The 19,250-nt window shown below is 36.3% G+C and overlaps 1 protein-coding gene across 2 annotated transcripts in view; it reads right to left on the bottom strand.

The window, feature by feature from the left end:
* LOC145668414 (prion-like-(Q/N-rich) domain-bearing protein 25) overlaps nt 1-19,250 on the bottom strand; it is a 193,123-nt gene that overhangs the window by 73,188 nt on the left and 100,685 nt on the right. The window contains exon 1 of one of the 2 annotated variants that reach the window (XM_081736225.1): nt 5,000-5,247. The exons of the other annotated variant lie outside the window; for it this stretch is intronic. Within the exon in view, the coding sequence (XP_081592351.1) occupies nt 5,000-5,090 (91 nt within the window). The 5' untranslated portion in view covers nt 5,091-5,247. Of the gene's footprint in view, nt 1-4,999; nt 5,248-19,250 lie in introns of those variants that run through there. 2 annotated transcript variants of the gene reach the window in all.

Below are 19,250 nucleotides of genomic sequence, written 5' to 3'. Positions count from 1 at the left end.
AGGCTAAGGGATGCAGATAATTAAGGCAAATGAATGATAATGGAAGAACTGGAATGAAATTGTGGGAGGAAACGGGAGTACCCCGGGAAAAACCACGAATTCGATGTCCACCGCAAACTTATTTGGCCGTGGATAAAGCAAGGAAAGTACAGTACTACATACAGTCAGTGGCGTACACTAGTGGTGTACACAGATTTTCATCAATTGAAGGGTTTAAGCAATAAATCTCACGTCTATTCAGGAGAAACCGTGATATAAATATTTATTTTCTATTATCTTCCTCAAGGTGGTTCAATTCGGACCCCTGTGTACGCCACTGGCTTATACTGATAAATTTATATTATCGTAGAAATGAAACAAGTGATTCATGTTGTGAACATTCAATAAACTTTCTCAATCAGTCAAACCACTTAGACTACTGTAGTGTGAAGTAGTATTTATTTATGACAGGTACATTAAGATCTTAAAATTAGCATAGAGCGCCTACGCTCGTGGGTTCCCGGGAAAGTTACCATCGGCCCAGCCGTTAAGAGGACATATTTTCTGTAAGTATTGAAGTAGTAACAAATATAGATATGTATTTATATGTTTTTCCTCGTTCGTGCGGCAAATTTCGGCCAACCACAATTCTTGAAGCTGAAATACGAAATTCCCAAGATCCTTCAAAAATCCATATCATTACATTTCTTAGACAACACACAGTTCTGAGGAAAGAGATACGGATTTGCAAACTGTGAATTGAAGTGACACAACATCCTAGAAATCCCTGTTCTCAACCGGAAATTTGCGTAATATTATTCGTTAATTTTTGTTTACTTCTAGCAAACAGATTCTGATCATATCTACCTTCCTTTTCAGTTATACTTCTTTTTCTGTCTTTACATAACGGAAACTGACGTCACGAAAGCTATAATTGCTGTTGAAAATAATCGCTGTAAAAATAAAATAAAATCTTTCAGTTGAACGTCCCATGATTATGCTCTTTAAGCTAAGGGAGACGGATGATTAAAGCGAATAATAGAAAATTGGTGGAATTAAATGTGAGAAGAAACAAAAGTACCCTAAGGAAACTCACGGACATCATGTTGTCAACTACAAATTTACTGGCCGGGGTATCGAACTAGAAACCCCACGCACTTGAGGTAAAGTTCTAAAACTGAGCCACTTTGCCCTAAATAATCAATGTAGTTTTGTGCAGTAAGGTTTTGTTGGCTTTTGTAGCTCGTTATAACAAAGGATAAGTTAACAATTTGGGGATTTAGAACTGACAAGCCTATTTTAGGATTTTTTGGACCAAAATATTAGTGCGGAAGGATCGGATGATGATGGTACTATCCTCATAGTCTAGATTAGGTAATGCAATGAAAAACAAAAGAAACGAAACGAAAAGAAAAAATGATTGAGCAAGGATTTGGGATTTAGATTTCTGGGCTTTCGGCATCTATGACCATGTTAGCTCGTCACATATGAGGGATTACGTCCCTCGGCGATCATACTATCGGGAAAAAGGAAAGAAGAAATGATTGGGGAAGGAAGGGAGCGGCCTGGGACCTATAAACTAGGTACCGCCCCGGCATTTGACTGCTGTGAATGAGGAAACTCGAGGAAAACCTCATTCAGGATGGCTGGCCTAAAAAAGCGTTTTACACTTTTTCGACCGAGTGCTCCCAGCGGGATTGAAGGTTTAACGGGGTCGTCAGCCTCGAGCCTATTTGTTTCCGTCCCGATAACACGACTGCTCAAACGAAAAGAATAAAACTGAAATAAAAAAAATAGTTAATGAATTTCCCGGTTGCAGAAAAATTCGCCCTTTTTGTGATTCTGATCAGTAAACTTCATCATAATACAATCATCATACAATCATCATCATAAAATAAAATATGATCAAATATATGAAACATATTCCTTAAGTTTCCTACTGTACTTTCACAGAAATGTATTATGTGAAGTCAGAGGGGCCACATATTTTTCTAACCTCGGGCCTCCAAACCCTTATTGTAAGTACACACACTTGGTTTATTAAATGTTCAAACTCAATTTAACTTTTAACAACTTTGCTTCATGTATTTATCTCTAGTTATTCTAAAAAGTAAATAGTGACCCCCCCCCTAGAAAATTTGACCAAACCCAATCCCAAATTTTAATGGACCATAATTCGGGAATCTAAGGTCTGTACACGAAAATATGTCAAGTACTTACTAAGCAAGTAAAATTTTACATCCATGTCAAGTTTTTTTTTCCAATTTCAAAACAGTTTTGTAAATCGTGTGAGGTTAGGGTTCCCAGGTATTCCGGTTTAACTGAGACAGTACCGGATTTCCATAATTTTGTCACCCAAAGTTGTTGGAAATTCCAAATGCCCCAGTTTTCCTCCAAAACATATGTGAATATCATTCATGTAATATTAAAATAAATCCCACTTTTGTATTAGTAATCAATGGTCAATTGATATGGATAAACTGTTCTGTGTCACTCTTTTGGCGAGTTTTATTTTAATCAAGTATAATATTTCAGCAAAAAGCAAAGGAATATCTATGCATATACCGTACATTTTCAATAAGTACCGGGTAGTTCATTGGTTGAGCGTTCCCCTTTGGTGCATGGGGTCAATGTTTCTATCCCAGCTCGCGCTAAGTGAACCTTGAGGTGGACATACACCGTGTGGGTTTTTACGGATTTCTCCTGTTTCCCTCCACTTCACTCATTCTTCAATTCCATTCATTCCTCTTCATCCCAATCTTCTTTAGCCTAGCTGGCATAAGAGTGAGACGTAAAACTGAAATATTTAATTTCATTTTTCACTAAGTGCCTTAGTATTTTAGTATAAAATATGAGAGCTCTACGTATTGTATGATCTACGGAGATTCAATCCCGCATTCACAAAAGCTCTCCATTAATTTCTCTCCTTAGTCAACTGGATCCAGTTTCTACTTTGTATTCCTTGATTCATCTTAATGTTGTCCTCTCATCTGCACTTCTGATTGGGTTTCCAGTTAAAACTTTGAAAACGTTCCTACTTTCTTCCATTCTGGCTCCATGAACTGCCCACCTGAGCCTCCTAGACTTGTTGACCCTAACAATGTTTGGTGAACGGTACAAATTTTGCAGTTCCTCATTATGATAGTAACGTAAAGAAAAAAGAAACCTGTCTATGGTAAAGTCGGGTCTGATAGACCCATTAATATTTTAGCATTACTAAATACTAAAGCAAACTATTAACCTGTAATTACTAGACCTTGTTTCTCCTAGGCTATCAAGTCGACTGCACATTGCCTGTACACTAGCGACATATCTTGGCGTCATGTCTTGGTGTAACTAGCGTCAACTATTAATCTATGAACTATTAGAAGCGGGACTGAGATACTTGAGTCTTATTTTTCTAACAAGGATATTTTTGCCTCAATTTAGGACAAGACTTACTTTAAATGAATTATAAGTTTATATAACTGTAAGTTCATGGTGGCTCAGCATGGTAAAGTGCTTAACTCTGGTGCTTTGTGTCCCTGGTTCGATTCCCGGCCAAGTAAGTTTGTGGTATATAACATCGTGTACGTAGTTTTTCTGGGGGGTTTCCTCCCATATTCTCATTCCACCGATTCTTCCATCATCATTCACTTACCTCAATCATCCCCCCCCCTTAGCCTGGGACATTAAACTGAAACGTTTCATTTCACTTCATTCCTAATAGCTGTACTAAAACCGGAAGTGGCAGAAACGGACCACTTCCGGTTTTAAGGTTGATCACTATAAAGTGAAAAGGTAATAGATAAAGAGAAGCTATTTTCTGCAGTCGATTAAACGTCACAGGAATACATTCCATTTCTGTCTTTTAAATATCTTACTAAAATAGCAAATGGTGGATATCCACTATGACTTCTGATTTCAATATTGCTTTGCGTAAACCGAAGAGGGAAAGAGTTTGGTTTTAACATTGATAGTTATAGAATGGAAACGATAGTAGATAACGAGAAGTGTTTATCTGCAATTGATTAAGCGTCCCAAGAATCTGTATTACATCTCTATTCTAATTTCTCTACTAAAATCGGAAGTAGTATTAATATACTGCTACCACCGGAATCAATAATTATTGTTAAAATGCCACGCCATAAGAAACCAATCCCGTTCACGTGGTGTGCACATGTCACAGTCATTTGTTCTCATCGGATAATATTGCATATATCATTTGGCCTATATATACATTAGATATATATATTGGAAAGAGATTGGAATTAATATAATTGACTCATTACTTTTGGCGCCTTTGGCGTGGGAGACCCGTGTTCGATTTTCGGCAGGAACTTATGTGGTTCGGATTTCACGTTAATCAGAGAGCCCTGTCTCATATAGCCTCGCTGCTGAAAGGGGACATTAAACTCAAAATCATCTTAACTCTACTCATTACTTTTGGCGCCGATGGTACTATTGGCAGCCATTTTGGTGTCACAACCACAGGAAATTTTGGGAGGATTATCTCCCCGAGACGTTGATCTCCAAATGAACAAAACAACAAACCAAGCAGCTGACAACTTAACTACAATGGAGCTGCAAATTATTGTGTGCTACAGGATGTTAACCTAGGCACACACACACACACACACACAAAAAAAAAAAAAAAAAAAAAACACGACCTGCAGTATAATATTTATGGCATTACACGAGTATATCCGCTACAAGTCGTAAAAGGAAAACTAACGCTATACGCTGTATTTTTCTTTTAGTACACGCTATCATATTTTATGGATTAGGAGCTCATCAACTGACCAATTAACGCATTCATGCGTAACGTGTATTTTTATCCACTACTGAAGTTAACAGTAAGATTTAGTTTATTTAAATAAGTGTAATACGTGTTGTAAAACATAATTAATATTATATTAGGGTCTACTATTAATCTTAACACAAATCACAAAACGAATACGCAAAAGAAACTAATTTCTATGACACACCTGTATACTCAATCTGCCGATAAGAAAAACGTAGAAGTATAAGTGAAACATACCTGGTTGCTCCGTATTTGAACAAAAGGCTGTGGCACTAAAATAAACGAAAAGCACACACATTGAAAGTTGAAACACTTGAAACGGTGCCATGTTTAGAAGTACTGCTTTATAAAAGGAACACTACGACTTCGAATAAACGTTATGTTACAAACTACAAAGAGATCTCGCACGTTATACTATATATTAAAAATATCTTGTCCCACTCTACTCTCCGCGTTTTCATAGAAGGAGTGAGTTATCTGTGAGAAGAGAAATATCTACACTGATGGCTGACTAATACTAACAAAAGATAAGATAAATATTGACTTTCAGTTTCAAGCTTGTCCACGAAAACGCCTAAGGGTTCGTTCAAAAGAAAGGTTAATATCTTACTATTTTGAAATAGCGTTATTTACTATATAAACTAGTTAAAAACGTGTTAAGTAATATGGATGTATTTTAAAGACAACGTAAAGCCATAATTATTATTTATCGACTATGCTTCATTTCATATCTTGTTTTCAATTAAATATTCACCACAATTGAATTTTCTTGATTTCTACGACAATATATTAACATCTAAGTGGTACGAAAAAATTCTCGGTATTGACAAATTAGAAACAAACAGAAACTTCTTTGGAAATCACTTCATGGCCGGATATGATGCAAGCATATGGTGACTACTTTCGTACCGGAAGCAAATTTATTTATCTCATCATTAATACAGAAAAATACAACTTCCTTTCGGAAGGAACATACCGTAATCAATGTTTCATCAAATTAATTAAAAATTATTATGTGTTCTAGGTCCAAACCGGAAAATCTCTCAAGGATTCGGTAAGCGTGATGAAGGTTTTCCTTTTTTTAGTGGTAAACCGCATACGAAACGCCGATTCTTTCTTCGTATCAGTCGTGTAAGAAACGTGATCTAAAACTTTATTGAGATAAGACTTCCGAGACAGGAATCCAAATCCTAACTTCCTGATAATGGAAATGATGTTTTTCTGTTATTTCCTTACAATAATGTTTAGGTCACATAAGATCACACAAGGTGATATATTATTGTTACAAGACATCTCTCAAATTGGCACTACGTAAAATGACCCGGTGGACCCCCCAAGTGAAAGCCCTTGGCACCCACCTATTAGTAATAGACTTTATTTAAAATCCATGTAGGAGAATGATATACAGGCTAGGGATGGCCGGATCCGAAGATCCGGATCTGATTGGGTCCGGATCCTTTGGATCCGGATCTCGGATCTGGATCCGGATCTCAAATTTCGGATCTGGATCCGGATCTCGAATCTCGGATCTGGATCCGGATCTCGGATCTGGATCCGGATCTCAGATTTCGGATCTGGATCCGGATCTCGAATCTCGGATCTGGATCCGGATCTCGAATCTCGAATCTGGATTCGGATCTCGGATCTGGGTTCGAAATTCGGATCTGGATCCGAAATCCGGATCTCAGATTTTTATTCTTATCCAAACCCACTTCCCACCCAAATTATGATAAACTTGAATATCTAAAATTCGCCGATAGTAATTTCACGAAGTCCTCACAGTGAAGAAGAGAATAGAAAATTAAGACGAATATTGGCAAGTCTATTTGTTTCCTTCGTTCTACTCTAAAGATCAAACGCTTGGCTTACTTTAAAAAAAATATATATATATATATATTTGAAACCGGAGTACAAAACTCTAATATTTAAAATTCCTCAATACACCTATTTAATTGACAGTTAAGAAAATATAAACAGTTAAGACAAGTATTGACTAGTTTTTACGTATATTTATCTTGCTCAGTCTGCTCAAAATATCAAATGTATATTTTACAATTAGATTTAATAATTATTTAGTAAATCACAATATGAGCACCGAGAATAAACTATGAATTTTGGTGCCCCTTATCTAGATTTGAAATTTCGGATTCAGACATAGAATCAGGCTGAAATATAAATATTTGAGATCTGGAAACCGAAACATATGCTAGTACCAAGATCGTAGCTGTTTGTACCCAGGTAATGCGAGCGGAAGGCACATGCACTAATTCCGCATGTAGTTTGGGGAACACGAGAAACTAAAAACAGATAAATATTCTTTTTCAGGGGTAAGTCGCGCTTTAACATGATTTTTCATGAGTGTTGTGTTCAAATATGAAAACTCTAATGGCGACTTGTTTAAAATAAAGGCCTTTTCATTTTTAACAATAAAGTTAGGTATTTTCACATTGGGGAAAAATTAGCAAGACACATTCCACTGATTAGGGTGCTGATTCTTATGGAAGCTTTCACTTGAACCGGAAGATTTCCTCATGTGGGTATCGGATTGCCGCAATTCACCTTGCTGAAAGACGTGGTTTATCAGGAGGTCGGCCAAGATTCATTTGAACTTAGCCTGTAGACTGCTTCTGGTCTCAATTATTCCCATATAACAAGACTAACTATATATATAGTTGGTTCGAAATGAGTTAAAATATCACTAATTGACCTTAAGGGGATAATCGTGATTTAAATATTCGTAAATCAGAAAAAATGTGGAAGTTAAGCGTTAAAGTAAATCCGATAATTCCAGAATAAAGAGATTTATATGCAACCTAATGATAGCAATAAAATTCTTTATGTAACATTTTCAAAGCTAAGATTAACAGTTATCTTCTTGAAGAGTGTTTATGGAAACATAGAATATTATAAATCCAATTATCATAAGTAGTACCTCTGACAGCCCCGCATTTCACATCACCATCGCCCTTCATCCTGACAACTGAGCAATTCACTTACCCACAATGACTTTTCAGGCGTTCCAGTGACATCAATATCTCAGTTTGGGTTTGGGATCATGCTTCGGTGAACCTTGACTATCACCATCAGCAGCTACTAGAGAATGAGAACTTATTTCTATATTAGATAATGTGGGTAACTATGGCTTTTCGTCTATAAAAGTCGGAGAGTGTATGGTATTATCGCAGGAAATATTTGATACATAAGACTTAGATTGTCAGTGTTTAGGAGCAACTTTTAAAATAATCAGTTACTTTAAATGTACTACAGATTAGCCGATAAAACCCGAAAGCCATAGTCGAGTGGTCTGCGGCATTAGGCTGTGGATCGTTTACTGTGAATGTCTTGGATTCAAATCCCACTTCGGGCATAGGTGTTTTTAACTGTCTTCGTTTACTTCTATGTCTGTGTAGTGTCGTAATGGTTACAGTGTAATCCGTGCAAAGCGTTCAACAAGTTAAATAATCTGATAAAGAGCTGTTACCTTTTTATATATAAAAAAACAGTGGTTAGCGCGTGCCTTCGGTGCCCGTGGTCATGGGTTCAATTTCCGGAGAGGCACTCAACAATTTCGATGTTGACCCAGCATCGTGAGGACAATTGAGGAGTTATCTTAAGTAAGAGGTAGCGGACTCCAGACTAGAAAGCCGGCATTAGGGACTTTGGGTGTCGATGCGTTGACTACACCTTCCCACTTTGAACGTAAGTCCGCTGGTAGGAACCAAAGGACTGTCGTGCCAAGAATTTAGTTTCTTTTAATTATCATAAATGCCTTCTTTATTATTAAATTTTATTCAATATTTTCTTTTCAACTAGTTTGGGAGACTCAGAGCTAGCTACTTGTTTTCTTTTTAATTCTTGTTCATAGTTAGCACAACTAATCACTAAGGAAAAACAATCTTTTCAATAAAATTCGCCTCGCGTCTTTCATAGCTCTAAGTTTAGTTATTTTTAGTTTTCTTTTTTTTTTCAAGTTGAAGGGCGGTTTATCATTTCCCCTCGCTTACCCTATTTTTTTTTTTTTTTAATTTTACCTATGTTTCTTTGCACGGACATTGCGCCTATATGCACATGCTTAGTGTGTTCCTTTACAAGAGCGGGCCACTTTCCTGCTACTATAGAAAGTAAGAGTGCCCTGTATCAGAGAAATATTAATTGACGTAAGTGAATATATTTGTGATGAAGTCATAATTACTCAGTTTTTGCATCGTACATAGTTTCCTCATCCTCATTAATCTCTTCACCCCCGCTTCCTGAATTCCAGTTCTAGTATTCTTTCTTGATGGGGAACTGATGTCTCATGTAGGCTTATTAACTATAACATCAGCAATAAAGAAAGTGGGGTTTAATTTGCACTAATTTTAGAACATCACGTTAATTAAATAATAATAATAATAATACGGAGCGAGCTCAGGCTACTTGTTAAGATTCTTGCTTCGCAATTGGATAATACCGGGTTCGAATTCGGAGACCAGCCATCTGACTGAGGATTTTCCAGGGTTGTTCCTCAGTTATACTGGGCAAATGCTAGGTTAGTACCTTGATCTAAGGCTCTGGACACCTTCCTTCCATTCCTTTTCCAATGCTTTCATCTGTTGATTACTACAGTGTAAAGTGGCCTCTGAGGATGTATCTGGTAGCTTATAGTAAATAAACAATAACGACGTAATATATCTTCACGAAACGTGTGGGTTAATTTAACTGCGGCCTTACAGTCCCAATAGATAGCTAAAGTTTTAATATCAATTTCATGACTTTTAAATACTATTTTCATATTGTTTCTGCTTTCAATTTTCTCATGTATGTTCCACCGAGAATTAAACCTGAGATCACATGAAGAAAGCGAATATGTTAAATATTTTTGAACACTTTAATATACAAAACACAAAACGATTCAATGATACGATGCATGGATATGTTTTGGTTACGTCCTGCAATGTATGATTAAAGAAACCTGGAGGGTGAAGAAAAAATAACAGAAATCTCTTTTATATTTACTCCTTCAACAAACTCCTGACCTCAGAAGGGCAAGCCATAAGTTAGGTAATAAAGTCATACAACGAACACTTTTATTAGTACTAATAATACTACACAACCATATCGCTCTTCTGAAATTCTCGTGTGTATGTTTACAAATCTACTGTTGTTCCACGCCAACCAGTCTATATTTTTTGCTGTACCTTCGAAGTGAAAGATATTCATTATTACATTTGTTGATGGACTCTAGTGAGTCAGAAACTACTATTAATAAAGAGTTTGTCTTGTCCAGTATTCCTGCGATTAGAAGGGTCTATCTAAAAGATATTTCATTTGTGTATGAGAAAATAAGAAAGTTTATTTTCTAAGAATAAAATAAATATTTTCAATGTGAAGTTAACATTAAGTTTCGAAGAGGAGCTAAACAGAAGAATTTGTTACCATTTAAATCAGTTTTCAGACAATTCAGTATACTCTGAAATGGGAAGAAGGCAAACTTGGAAATATTTTACTAAAGAGACTTCGATGTAAATATTGCAAGGTCAAAATAAAATAAAGAACAAAGGTAGCACAAACGTGTTATGGAAACATTTAAAAGCACAGCAACCTATTATATTAGTGAATCTGAAAAAAGTTTTGACGAATTTTAGATATTCAATTTTATCATCACAATTTCAGATGCAGGTTTGGGTACGAATCAAGATCTGAGATTCGAATTTCGGATCCAGATCCGAGATCCGAGTTTCGGATCCAGATCCGAGATCCGGACCCAGATCCGAGATCCGAGTTTCGGATCAAGATCCGAGATCCGGACCCAGATCCGAGATCCGGATCTAGGTCCGGATCCGAAAATTTTTGGCCATCCCTAATACAGACCCGTAGCCAGCCCAAAAACGTAGGGGGGCCGACTGAAGTTAGGAGGGGCCCGATCCAACCATATGATAGTTCATCACCATATTATAGTTATTTTGCAAGCCTACTGTAAAACTTTTAGCGGGCCAGCAAAAATTTAGGGGGAACGGCCCTCTAAACCACCCTGAATACGGGTCTGATGGTACATATTCATACTATTGATTGTTGTAAATTTATTTTCTTTAACTTCAATAATAATAATAATAATAATAATAATAATAATAAAAGATTTCATTTATTTCCCTGAGGTCGTCATATTAATTACACAAATTTTCCCCTTTATCTTTGGGGTGAGAGAATAGGGTACGATTTCCGGTGGGAGCTTATGTCGTTCGGATCCTACGTTAAGCTGTAGATCCACGTCTCATATAGCTTCGCTGCTAAAAGAGAACGCTAAACTCAAAATCAAATGAAATTATTCCAACTTTCCATACATATTCTGGGTGGAATTTATTTAATGTGGATGCTAAGTATTGTGTTACAGAAAACAGGAAAAGAAAAGAAAGAAAATGAAACTCGCAATGGTTCAGTGGTAGAGTATGCAATTTCACAGGGTGCCAATTATCGAGTAATTTCGCACGGTACTCTTTCTGAGATTAATCATTCTGCAGGTGTCGTGTATTTTCACACGGTCCACCTGTTAATCACGTGATTCATTCTGAAACCGCTTTCACTATATTGGGAGGCACAGAACAAATGTGTGGTAAGTAATGTGTTCTTGTTTCGCAGAAAGCTGTCCAAACTGGTTTTTCACGCTCAGCGTTGCCATGTTTCGAAGAACAGAAAAGTAATTCATTGCGTGTGTTCCTGTTTCGCAGAAAAAAAAAAAACTTTTTATACACGTTTGTCGAAAGCCTGAACTGCACCAGAGGTACGTCAATATTTGTATTAGATGTTGAGAAATTGATTCCGTTGTAATATCGCAATCACATATCCAAATTGTAACAAAAAATTATTTCATAAATTATTGTGAAAGTCAAGATGGCTTGTATATCAGCACATCGTAAAGTGAAAGGAACAAAAAGATAGCGACAATGGAACATTTAAAATTTGTCCAAGACTATTTTCATAGTTATATACATTGCACTTAAAGTATTTCTGACATTTTTCAACTTCTCCTGTGCTTATTGCAAAGCAAAACTCAGTCATTGTACACACTCATGCTTCAGCAAATACACACTCATGCTCCACTTTGCAAGGCTGATAATGATATGAGGAAATAGGTTAGGAGAGCAGATGCACTTCCACTCGCTCCTCTTGAAGACATCCCTGATGTATTTCCATATATACAAGATGATGCACCCGACATCCCAGAGGCACATGTTTTTCTAGACTATTTTGTGAACACCTAGGTTGACCTGAATGCAACCTTTCACCCGTTAATACAGCAATATTTGAAAGTTCACATTTTTATATTGGATTGCTGTTTAACTCCTCACGTTGTACTAATTATATTTTTATTAATGTTTCATGGCAATAAGAAACCAATTTAATAACAGCGATGAAAGCACGAACCATGCCGAGGTTTAGCATCTCAAGTTTAATAGGAAGTAGACATAAATCATTCCTACATATGCAGATTCAGTCTTACTTTTGAAGCAAGCACTGTCCGAGAATGAAGCTGTTGGAAGCAGGTTCTTGAACTATTCGGACAAGATTGTGGAGACGATTAGACAGTCGTACTCGGGTTCTAAAGAGTAGGTTTAGGTTTGGAGAGGTTGGCCTTATTCCATACTTTAATGCAGTATCTCATTGCATTCATTCGAATAGTTGAAACTACAATCCAATGAAAAAAAGTGATATTAAGAGTCTCACGTCTATACTAAATTTATAACGTAAGGTTCATGTCATTATTGTTCATTGCATTTTTTATTTATTTATCTCTCTGTGTGTTTGTAATTCGTTTTTGTTGCAGTAAATCACGATTGCACTTTTGCTACAATGCTCTATTGCGATGTTAGTGTTTTGTTCATTTCACCAAAAAATATTTCTAATATTTCGGTCCTACAAAAATTTTTCGTGCCATTCTGTGAAACAGGAATGAGTAAACTTGGCAACGTTGAATAGCTGTAAGGCATTCTGCGAAACAAAAGGTAACCCTAAGTAAGAACAGAAGAAGAACAAATACAAGTTAAAATAAATACGAACACTTGTAATTAATATTAGAGAAGCTAGGAAAAAGACAGAATAAATAACCAAACACAAGTTATAAAGAGAAAGTGGAAAATAATTACGAAAAATAAAACTAATAACGAAAATAATAGCAAATCAAACTAGATGAAAATAAAAAGAAAAAAAATAAAACAAAGATAATATTATGAAAACAGACTAAAATGTGTTACTTTTGTCCGCCTCCAATGTTTTCGGAAACTGATATCGTTTCTATGAGTGGACTTTCAATGCATTCTACGCCTAAATTGGTCAAAAGCAGTATTTTCGGACATTCATGTATGTCAAGAATAAAGTCACTCTCCTACAGGCCTGGAAATGAAAACAATCTGAAAGTTGTTTTCGTTTTGATAGGTGAATTTAATAGTTCTTGACTCTCTGATTCCGAAAATGAAGTCCATTTTTTTCTCATCACCCTAGGTTTTTTCGCAAATTGACTTTGAAAATCCAACCCAATACCCAAAATTTGTATGTATATATTATGTATGGGATCTATACAGATGTCTGTACTGAAATGTAAATTTTAATGCATTCACCTACAAAAATATTTTCATTCTAATATACTGTATATATATATATATATATATATATATATATATATATATATATATATATATATATATATATACGTGGTGCTATCCAGAATTTTCGGCACTGGTGCTGCCATCTGCAAAGTTGTAGTAGTAGAGCTTTGCACGGATAGGTGGCAACACTAGCATATTTGATGAGTGACAGTGCACAGTTTCATGCAGCTGGGTTGATGTGTTGAGTGTCCACAGTGCTTTTCATGATACTCTGTGTGTGATGATGATTTGACGATGGATCCGAGAATAGAACAGCGCGTGTGTATAAAAATTCTGGACGAATCTCGGGAAAAGTGCTACGGAGACCTTTGCAATGATTCAACAAGTATTTGGGGAACACAGCATGAGCCGTACGCGTGTGTTTAAGTGGCATGCTCGGTTCAGGGCCGGCCGTACAGACATCGAAGACGATGCCCACACTGGAAGGCCCGTTAGCCTCACAACGCCAGACATTGTTGCCAAACTTCAACAATTGGTTCGCGACGATCGACGTGGAACCATTCACGACTTTGCTTATGAAGTGGGAATTGGTTACGGGACGTGCCAACGAATTTTGACTGTTGAATTGGTCATGCATCGTGTCGCCGGAAAATTTGGGCCAAGGATCTTGACTGCTGATCAGAAGGCACAGCGAGTGGCAGTTTACACGAAGCTTCGTCAGACCGCATCTAATGATCCAACCTTCTTGTCACGGGTTATCACCGGCGACGAGAGCTGGATTTACGGTTATGACCCTGAGAGAAAACAACAATCGTCCCAGTGGAAGAACCCATCCTCACCGTGAAGAGCAAAGTCAAGAATATGCTAATTTTTCTTTGATATCAAGTTGATTGTGCACAAAGAATTCGTCCCACCAAACCAAACCAAACGTCCCACCGTACTCGCTGAACGTGACACCCTGTGACTTCGCTCTCTTACCAAAACTGAAAAACAAGTTGAAAGACCGTCGGTTCGACACACTTGAGAGGATTTACGAATCATCGCTGGCGGGGCTACACACCCTCAAAGATACTTCCAGGATACGTTTAGCCAATGGCAGAATCGCTGGGCCCGGTGTCGTCGTGCGGAAGGGAACTACTTCGAGGGTGATGTCGGTCATTAGTCCAAAAGAACATTTTTCGCCAGATGTCAGCAGCAGCCCCAAATATTTTGGATAGCACCTTGTATATATATTCCCCTACATCTGATGAATATGTAAGACAAACAAATACTTTTCAGTTGTTTTTCAAACGTTTTTTTCCTGTAAGCTTTGGTGAGTTTCTTATGTTTTCCTTCCGCCGTTTGTCTGTTTATGCTCCAGCAATAGTCCGCCATCATGCTAACACTCTATCTTCTTGTATTTATCTCCATGTCTCTCATATCGCAGTAAATTCTCTTATCTTGTTTCTCACTTACTTGATCAAGATTTTCTGGAATATAATCCAGATGTCAATGTAAGACATGTTTCTTAATACTCCTGTTGCACCCAAGTTCTTGAAATTTTAACAACATAGTTTCTACAATGTTCTTATAATCTGAACTTTTGTAGTTACCGACAAAATTCTGTTACACTTTTGAATGACACCCAGCCATATCTCTAAGCTGGATTCATTGTTGCTTTAAAATTTCTGTTTTTCATAAATTTTTATTATATCGGGGCCAATAAATATGCCTTCTCTCACTTTTCCATAGGACAAGGATGGAAATGTATTACATATGAACTTAAAACATTGTCCCTGTTTGTCAAATGCTTTCACAAATTGTTTAATTAGGTCAAACTTAATGTCAAGATGTGGAAGTAATATTTTGTCCTAACGAACTAAACGATCATGTGCAATATTTTTAGATTCTGGATTCCAAAGTACCCATAATGGCCATCGCTTTCTTACCCAATGTTCACTTCTTGCCCTACTATCCCACTCGCAAATGAATCTTCGTATATCCAGATTATTGTCCTAGTAAAATGCATAAAATTCTTGAAATCACCACTCATTTCCTACCCACCTTCTTGATATTTGATTTTCTTTAGAATTAATTTCATCGTTTCTTTCATTGAAATCGAATGGGCAATAGGTACACATGGGTACTTATTTTCATTGTGTAAAAGGAAACATTTTAAACTTGTTTTGTTAGAATCAACAAACAGTCTCCAGCTAGTGGGAAATAGAGGAAAACTTAACTTATTAAGCAAATCCAACACATCACGACAGTGCCCAAGAGATTCCTGTACAAATTAGGGTGAAAATTGTCTTTCTTTGTCTGTACCGGGCAAATATCGTTCCAGATGCCAGAAGGTTCTTTTGTGAAGTCTAGAACTAAAAACTTCTGCTGACTCCTACGACAGATTTAAGTTCGAATTCAAATCATTAAGATCATTTTGGAAAAAGTATATCCTTTTGTTCTGCGAAAATGCACGACATCGGTGCTTGGGATCCTTGATTCGATCCCAGGGCTACGTGGGCTATGTGGTGGACAAACTCCATGCATGCGGATTGTCTCTGAATTATCTCGTTCTCTCTCACTTTCTTCATTTCACCGATTCATTCAATCTCATCATCACGGTCCCCTTTAACCTACACGGCATAAGAGTGGGTCGTAAAACTGAAATAGCTTCAAAATACGCACTATAGAAAGTTTTACTCGTACACATACAAAAGCTTAATAAAAAGTTTTCACCTGCAATTTGTTTCAAATATTGAATTCGTGGAAATAGATTGTATAATCTTATTCTCTAAAGTAACTCATTTTATACCAGTGTGCCTACTTTTACGCGTACTGGTATGTGCAACGGTTCAAAGTACACAATAATGATACGATTTTCCAGTAATGGACGTTGTTTTGCATAGCTATTACACTTCTACATATTGACTGTGTCCAAGTAGTCAGAGCATAATGAAATAGTCTAAAGAGAATCATTTTGAGATACTCTACTTATAAAGAATGAGAATACTACAGTCAGAACGAAATATGAACAAAAATCAAACAAAACAATCAGAATTATCACATTTTATTTTATTTTTCTTTTCAAAATCGGTGAAAACTATTGGAGGAATTGGTTACCTGTTAGAGCAGAGATCTCCAAACTTTTTATTCTATCCGAATAATTGTTAGAATAATCATTCGTTATTCGAATAATTGTGAACAATTGTTCACTATAGAATAATTATTCGTTGTTCAAATAATTGTTAGAACAATTATTTATTATTCGAAGAATTGTTAGAGTAATTGTTCATTATTCGAAGAATTGTTAGATTAATTATTCGTTATTCGAAAAATTGTTAGACTAATTATTCATTATTCGTATAATTGTTAGAATGATTAGTCGTTATTCGTATAATTGTTAGAATAATTGGTCGTTATTCGTATAATTCTTAGAATAATTAGTCGTTATCCTAATAATTGTTAGAATAATTGGTCGTTATTCGATTAATTAATCGCAAAATTTATGCTTTGAATAACAAGCATTCGAAAGATTTATTATTTGAATATTAGATTAATGAATTAGAAAAATATCAACAGCACTATTACATGTTTATAAATGATATGGATGATAAAGCAAATGAATTAAATAGGGCAGTTAGGTTGTGACCAAGTGGTTATAAATCCTGATGAAAATCAAAGATGTTTCTGTCCAAAAGTGCAAAGAACCAGGAAAGAAAGCAGACACCCTTACATCAGAGGCAGCAGTATACGTACGAGACATCACGAATCGTTTCAATAACTAACTTTTCTGATTGTTCTATTACGAAATTTACAGTAACCGGACTAGGCAGGGTTCTTTTAAGCATTCACTACAAAAGTCATGACATATTATATAAAATCACAATCTGTTAGTTACAATGTTAAATCAAACGGAAATTCATTAAGTATTAATTTTTCCGGAATAAATCTTTTTAATAAATGCTACAAAGTATCTTATTAACCCTTTCAGTGTGGGTGGCGAGTTAACTCGTGTCTTCAAAACGCACCTGCTGTGCGGATGGCGTATATATACGCTTTCATTTTGCTTTGGCTATTTTGTATTGCGTATGGCGAATATACTTGCCCATAGTATGAGTAATGTTATTCCCGACAATATTTAGCGAGTTTGCGCTCACCTAGGAACCCCAAGAGACCACACAGAAAAATTGGGCTTGATCTTTTGAGGCATTCCCAAATTTTGTGTAACCTAACCATATGATGATGATGATGATGATGATGATAACCAAAAATACGACAATGACAAGTTATAGTAGCTAATTAGAAGCAACAAAGATCATAATACCATTGTGATTGCTTGAGAGGTTCAAAAGTTATTAAAAGGTAACAAATTCCAGTTCTAAAAAAACTACACTTTTTACAGCGGTTCGTATCTGAAAATTACGCACTGAAGGGGTTAAAAGAAATAACAAATAGCATTGTCATGTGTACGCCATGTGAAAGAGTCTTAAATGGAACTGAATGGTATGAAAACAACCTGACTTTTTTTAGATACAGTTCGGTTGCATAATATTAATTACAATTCATCTAGTTGTTGATTTGAGCTTATCCTCCCTTTAAGCAGCGAGTTTATATGAGAGATGAACCTACAGCTTAACGTGGGTTCCGAACCATGTGAGTTCCAACAAGGAATCGAACCCGGGTCTCCCACGACAAAGGCGCTTTGCTAGGAGTAGTTCTACAATTCACCTATAAGAGCCTCTATGACTGTATATGAAATGGTTAATTTCTTCGGATCAACTGGGTGCAGGGCCCGCTCTACCACTTGCATTTGCACGAGGCGGTAAAATCTGCCATAACTATATTATATAAAATAAAAATTTCTTGTTGGAAGCAAACTTCATAATGATGGTAGTTCATTTTACTAAGCTGACTTTCTATTTGAATACTATCATAAATCATGTTTAGGTCGCACTAGTTTAAGGTCACATGGACAGTGCTAAAGCAAATGGTCAAATAAATCCCAGCATGAATTCCTTGATTGTTGTCAAATACAATAACGCAAATCTTGAACAGTAGCGGATACCTGTTTCATTTAGTTAGCTATCACCGGTTATGAAAACTAGTCTTGCCTTTGTCACAAACAAGTTCCTTATCATTTAAGCAGAAAAAACATTAAAAAGAGTTTTAACAGATGTAGAAGGAAAAGCAAGAAATAAAGATAAAAGAGCTAGTTGTACTGGAATTACAAACTGATATATTGAGATTGAAGCTCGATATTGAATCCTGTAAAAGGGATTGCCATCTTTCCTCTGCAGGTGTATTTGGTTTATCTTTCACTAACATAATAAATTATTATTTAACCAAGAAGACAAAGCGAGATTATATTTGTAGTGTTTAGGCGGTTCTGAGTGCGAGTGCTCTTTCCTTCCCCTTTATTGTTCATGATGCGGTATCATACTTGAAATGATGCGTTTTAAGTTTTGGTCTTTCTAGGGAAACGAGGAGGCAAATGATGCAATTGCACGGAGCGACAAATTACCTGGGGCCGACCCTAATTGGGTCGGTGGGGTCACTTCCAATAATGAACTCGACTCCTAACATTTTACGCTCTAGGTTCTGGGCAAAATTTATGGTGATCGAAGCTGTTCTTGAGATATTTTGTCTCCCAGAAGGATGGGCCTACGGACTCACAAGGTATTAGTATATAAAAGAGGTTATATGTGGTAAACCAAATTCCTTAATACATATTGTCACAATGTTTATGAATGTTAGACGACAAGGAATATCCACAAGAACAAACACTTTTTCAAAAAAAGAATACTCAGTGAATAGTACTTGTATAGTGTTTAAAGTTACCCGAAAAAGTACAAGTCACTAACTGTCTGAGATGATACTCTCCATATCGAAAAGATAAAGTTGAAGGGCAACATTGATGGAAAGTTGATTTA

This window comes from Thermobia domestica, chromosome 13 (assembly GCF_964235325.1).
Source record: "Thermobia domestica chromosome 13, izTheDome1.hap1.1, whole genome shotgun sequence".
Taxonomy (NCBI): Eukaryota; Metazoa; Arthropoda; class Insecta; order Zygentoma; family Lepismatidae; genus Thermobia; species Thermobia domestica.
Note: the sequence above shows the minus strand (reverse complement) of the source record. Positions and strands in the feature narration are given on the sequence as shown.